Here is a 6,773-nt window from a genome sequence, read left to right on the forward strand (position 1 = left end):
CTGTGCAATGACTACTCCTCTCCAAATGATGCCCCTCCTCTCCACATGATGACTCCTCTCCACATAATGACTCCTCCTCTCCACATGATGACTCCTTCTCTCCACATGGTGACTCTTCCTCTCCACATGATGACTCCTCCTCTCTACATGATGACTCCTCCTCTCCACATGATGACTCCTCCTCTCCACATGACGACTCCTCCTTTCCACATGTTGAGTCCTGCTCTCCATTTAATGACCCCTCCTCTTCACATGATGACTCCTCCTCTCCACATGATGAGTCCTCCTCTCCACATGATGACTCCCCCTCTCCACATGATGACTACTTCTTTCCATATGATGACTCCCCCTCTCCACATGATGACTACTTCTCTCCACATGACGATTCCTCCTCTCCACATGATGATTCCTCCTCTCCACATGATGACTCCCCCTCTCCACATGATGACTCCTCCTCTCCACATAATGATTCCTCCTCTCCACATGATGACTCCTTTTCATATAATGACTCCTCCTCTCCACATGATGACTCCTCCTTTCCACATGATGACTCCTCCTCTTCTCATGATGACTTCTCCTCTTCACATGATGACTCCTCCTCTCCACGTGATGACTTCCCCTCTTCACATGATAACTCCTCCTCTACACATGATGACTCCCCCTCTCCACATGACTCCTTCTCTCCACATGATGACTCCTCCTCTCCACAAATAACCTTCTCTCCACATAACGACTCCTCACCACATAATGATCCCTCCTCTCCACATAATGGCTCCATCTCCACATGATGACTGCTCCTCTCCACAAATAAACTCCTCCTCTCCACATAACTCATCCTCTCCACATTATGACTCCCCCTCTCCACATGATGACTCCTCCACTCCACATGATGACTCCTCTCCACATAATGACCCCTCCTCTCCATATGAAGACTCCTCCACTCCACATGATGACTCCTCCTCTTCACATGATGACTTCTCCTTTCCACATGACTTCTCCCTCCTCTCCACATGGTGAGTCCTCCTCTTCACATGATGACTCCTCCTCTCCACATGACAACTCCTCCTCTAAACATGATGACTCCTCCTCACACATGATGACTCCTCTTCTCCACATGATGAGTCCTCTTCTTCACATGATGACTCCTCCTCTCCACATGATGGCTCCTCCTTTTCACATGTTGAGTCTTCCTCTTCATATGATGACTCCTCTTCACATGATGACTCCTCCTCTCCACATGATGACTTCTCCTCTCCACATGACGACTCCTCTCCACATGATGACTCCTCTTCATATAATGACTCCTCCTCTCCACATGACGACTCCTCCTTTCCACATGATGACTCCTCCTCTCCACATGACGACTCCTCCTTTCCACATGTTGAGTTCTGCTCTCCATTTAATGACCCCTCCTCTTCACATGATGACCCATCCTCTCCACATGATGAGTTCTCCTCTCCACATGATGACTCCCCCTCTCCACATGACTACTTTTCTCCATATGATGACTCCTCCTTTCCACATGATGACTTCTCTCCACATGATGACTCCTCCTCTCCACATGATGAGTCCTCCTCTTCACATGGTGACTCTTCCTCCGCACATGATGACTCCTCCTTTCCACATGATGATTCCTCCTCTCCACATGATGACTCCTTTTCATATAATGACTCCTCCTCTTCACATGACGACTCCTCCTCTGCACATGATGAGTCCCCATCTTCACATGATGTCTCCTCCTCTCCACATGATGACTCCTCCTTTCCACATGATGAGTCTTCCTCTTCTCATGATGACTTCTCCTCTTCACATGATGACTCCTCCTCTCCACATGATGACTCCTCCTTTCCACATGATGAGTCTTCCTCTTCTCATGATGACTTCTCCTCTTCACATGATGACTCCTCCTCTCCACATGATGACTCCTTTTCATATAATGACTCCTCCTCTCCACATGACGACTCCTCCTCTCCACATGATGAGTCCTCCTCTTCACATGATGACTCCTCTTCTCCACATGATGACTCCTCCTCTCCACTTGATGACTCCTTTCCACATGATGACTCCTCCTTTCCACATGACAACTCCTCCTCTAAAAATGATGACTCCTCCTCACACATGATGACTCCTCCTCTCCACATGATGAGTCCTCTTCTTCACATGATGACTCCTCCTCTCCACATGATGGCTCCTCCTTTCCACATGTTGAGTCTTCCTCTTCATATGATGAGTCCTCCTCTTCACAAAGGTGGCAGATGAGGTTTAACAATGATAAATGTAAGGTTATACACATGGGAAGAAGGAATCAATGTCACCATTACACACTGAATGGGAAACCACTGGGTAAATCTGACAGGGAGAAGGACTTGGGGATCCTAGTTAATGATAAACTTACCTGGAGCAGCCAGTGCCAGGCAGCAGCTGCCAAGGCAAACAGGATCATGGGGTGCATTAAAAGAGGTCTGGATACACATGATGAGAGCATTATACTGCCTCTGTACAAATCCCTAGTTAGACCGCACATGGAGTACTGTGTCCAGTTTTGGGCACCGGTGCTCAGGAAGGATATAATGGAACTAGAGAGAGTACAAAGGAGGGCAACAAAATTAATAAAGGGAATGGGAGAACTACAATACCCAGATAGATTAGCGAAATTAGGATTATTTAGTCTAGAAAAAAGACGACTGAGGGGCGATCTAATAACCATGTATAAGTATATAAGGGGACAATACAAATATCTCGCTGAGGATCTGTTTATACCAAGGAAGGTGACGAGCACAAGGGGGCATTCTTTGCGTCTGGAGGAGAGAAGGTTTTTCCACCAACATAGAAGAGGATTCTTTACTGTTAGGGCAGTGAGAGTCTGGAATTGCTTGCCTGAGGAGGTGGTGATGGCGAACTCAGTCGAGGGGTTCAAGAGAGGCCTGGATGTCTTCCTGGAGCAGAACAATATTGTATCATACAATTAGGTTCTGTAGAAGGACGTAGATCTGGGGATTTATTATGATGGAATATAGGCTGAACTGGATGGACAAATGTCTTTTTTCGGCCTTACTAACTATGTTACTATGTTACATGATGACTCCTCCTCTCCACATGATGACTTCTCTCTACATGACGACTCCTCTCCACATGATGACTCCTCTTCATATGACTCCTCCTCTCCACATGACGACTCCTCCTCTCCACATGATGAGTCCTCCTCTTCACATGATGACTCCTCTTCTCCACATGATGACTCCTCCTCTCCACTTGATGACTCCTCTCCACATGATGACTCCTCTTCATATAATGACTCCTCCTCTCCACATGATGACTCCTCCTCTCCACATGATGACTCCTCCTCTCCACATGATGACTCCTCCTCTCCACATGATGACTTCTCCTCTTCATACAATGACTCCTCTCCACGTGATGACTCAACCTCTTCACATGATGACTCCTCCTCTCCACATGACTCCTACTCTCCACATGACGACTCCTCCTCTCCACAAATAACCTCTTCCCATAACTCATCCTCTCCACATAATGACTACTCCTCTACACATAATGACCCCTCTTCTCCACATAATGACTCCTTCTCTACACATGATGTCTCCTCCTCTTTGCATAATGACTCCCCCTCTCCACATAATGACTCCTCCTCTCCACATGATGACTCCTCCTCTCCACATAATGACTCCTCCTCTCCACATGATGACTCCTCCTCTCCACATAATGACTCCTCCTCTCCACATGATGACTCCTCCTCTCCAAATGATGAGTCCTCCACTCCACATGATGACTCCTCCTCTCCAAATGATGACTCCTCCTTTCCACATGTTGAGTCCTCCTCTTCACATGATGACTCCTGCTCTTCACATGATGGCTCCTCCTTTCCACATGATGAGTCCTCCTCTCCACATGATGACTTCTCTCCACATGACTTCTCCTCTCCACATGACGACTCCTCCTCTCCACAAGATGAGTCCTCTCCATATGATGTCTCCCCCTCTCCACATAATAACTTCTCCTCTCCACATGAAGTCTCCACCGTTCCACATGATGACTCCTCCTCTCCACATGATGACTCCTCCTCTCCACATAATGTCTCCTCCTCTCCACATGATGACTCCTCCTCTCCACAAATAAACTCCTCCTCTCCACATAATGACTCCTCCTTTCCACAAATAAACTCTTCCTCTCCACATAACTCCCCCTCTCCACACAATGACTCCCCCACTTCTCCTCTGACTTGAAGAAATCCTCCTCTCCACATGATGACTCCTCCTCTCCACATAATGTCTCCTCCTCTCCACATGATGACTCCTCCTCTCCACAAATAAACTCCTCCTCTCCACATAATGACTCCCCCTTTCCACATAATGACTCCTCCTCTCCAAATGATGACCCCTCCTCTCCACATGATGACTCCTCCTTTCCACATAATGACTCCTCCTCTCCAAATGATGACTCCTCCTCTCCACATGATGACTCCTCCTTTCCACAAATAAACTCCTCCTCTCCACATAACTCCCCCTCTCCACACAATGACTCCCCCACTTCTCCTCTGACTTGAAGAAATTACATCCTTAACATAAACGTATTGAGTTTGGTAATATACTTTTCTTAACATTTTTCTTTTTCAATGAAATGAAAAAAAAAAAAATCAAACTTCATAATGAAAATTGCAAAAAAAAATGCATAGAATGAGATATAGTCTTTTCAAAATATGGACACAGTCGTGATCTTTTTTCTTATTAAAATCATATATTTTGGGCTAAATATAATTTTTGCAGTTGGTTTGCATTAGTCATTTTGCATTTGCAGTCTATAGAGTCTATTGCACACACTACAGTGTCTCTAGAGCTGGCTTCAGAATGAGTTAACCGAGAACTAGTCAGTGAGCTTGTTCTGATGAGAGAGCTTGTAATTCCTATCTTCCTTCTTCTGCGCTCCTCAGTTTTTTGTCATAAATCAGATGACAAGAGCTCAAAAGTAATAAGATAATAATATATGTTTTTAAAGGGTTTTTTCAACTGGACAATGCTACAAAATTCACATCCAAACATTCCTTGGCATCAAATAAGGAAATGCTCCTGTAGCGCTCAGTACATTATTTATCTGCATTTTTTGATGCGTGTTTTTAAAATTACATTGGGAATTCTTTTGCATGTGCTTCACTTGTAAATCGCAGCAAAAGCCCACTTGCCCTGTAGTGGTGGCAAGCGGGGTAATGAAGGGTTAATGTCACCTTCCTATTGTAAGGTGACATTAAGCCGGCTTAGTAATGGAGAGAAGTTAATAAATAATGGAGAGGTACTGGAAATATCAGGACGTGTGAAACCGGCATAAAACACACTTATTAGCACCCCGTGTTATATTTACGTACACATAAAAGTTTTTTGAGAAAAATGCACAAATCAAAATAACATCACACACACCGCGCGCTCTTAGAAAAATGCACAACAAAAAAGAAAATAACGCGTCTTTTAGAAGAGTTTTATAGATGTGGATATTAAGCCTCAATGACCAGGTCAAGAAAAATACCGTAACCTTAGAAGTTATAAACTCTCCCTCCAGAACGAGCTCACTGACAGGCACTCAGTCAACTCACACGGCTGCCAACAATAGTCAGAAGAAACCATAAGTGTTAGAAGGCAAATAGACCAAAATGTTTAGTGAAATCCAATTACAACAATGATTTTTAGCAAAATAAAAAAATGTAAAAAAAAAATGTTCACATAAAACACAGCTTCTTCATATGTAGATATTAATGTATATATTATTTTTCTTTTTTTTTCTGCATTTTCCGTATCTCTGCATTCTCTGCCAATTTACCTTTAAAATTCATACTTTTGCCATAATGACATTAATATATTTAGAAAATAAGTATTTTAACTAGAAACCTTTGGAGATGTTTTATTTAGAAATTATATATATATATATATATATATATATATATATATATATATATATATATATATATAGATTGTAGCTTGCGAGCAGCAGGGCCCTCATTCCTCTTGTTATCTATTGTGAACTGTGATTTCTGTTATGTTGTAATGTCTATTGTCTGTACAAGTCCTCTGTATAATTTGTAAAGCGCTGCGGAATGTGTTAGTGCTATATAAATAAAATTATTATTATTATTGTATCTTATTTTAAATAAATAAATACATATATACACAACACAGTATATATATTAAATAGAAACTTTTTAGAGTTATTTTATTTATAAATTAGAATAAAAATATATATTTTTATATATATATATATTTGTAGTATATGTTATTATATATATATAAATGATAAAACATACTTTTTAGTATTTTATACATAAAAAGCTCTAAAAAGTTTCTATTTAAAGTGCATACAAACATACATATATACAGTACATATATACATATAAATAACACCCACACACAAATATATATATATATATATATATATATATATATATATATATATATATACATACACTTTTTTTTCTAATTTATACATAAAATATCTCTGGAGGTTTCCGCCCATTTATATATATATATATATATTATGTATGTATATGTTTATATAATGTATTTAAATAGAATCTTTGACAAATAAGTGCATGATGACGTGTAATAAGACGCGTTTGGAGCATTTCCTCCTTATATACAAGCTTCCTCTTCTTCTTCTCGCCGCCCCCTGCGTTTCTGCGCTAATCTCCTAGCACTAATCTCCGGCACTAAGCAGATTAGCGCCGTTTCCAGCCAGGCTCGCAGTTTTTGCGGCTCCGGCGATGAGCAGATCAGGCA

The 6,773-nt window shown here is 41.9% G+C and overlaps 1 protein-coding gene across 1 annotated transcript; it reads right to left on the bottom strand.

Annotated features, from left to right (window-relative positions):
• Positions 1–3,532: 3,532 nt before the first annotated feature.
• LOC138643498 (putative golgin subfamily A member 6-like protein 19) lies at positions 3,533–4,258 on the bottom strand. The gene has a single exon (XM_069732396.1). It carries the CDS (start codon positions 4,256–4,258, stop codon positions 3,533–3,535), a length of 726 nt encoding a protein of 241 aa, XP_069588497.1.
• Between the last annotated feature and the right edge of the window lie 2,515 nt (positions 4,259–6,773).

Source organism: Ranitomeya imitator, chromosome 6, assembly GCF_032444005.1.
Source record: "Ranitomeya imitator isolate aRanImi1 chromosome 6, aRanImi1.pri, whole genome shotgun sequence".
In the NCBI taxonomy this organism is placed as follows: domain Eukaryota; kingdom Metazoa; phylum Chordata; class Amphibia; order Anura; family Dendrobatidae; genus Ranitomeya; species Ranitomeya imitator.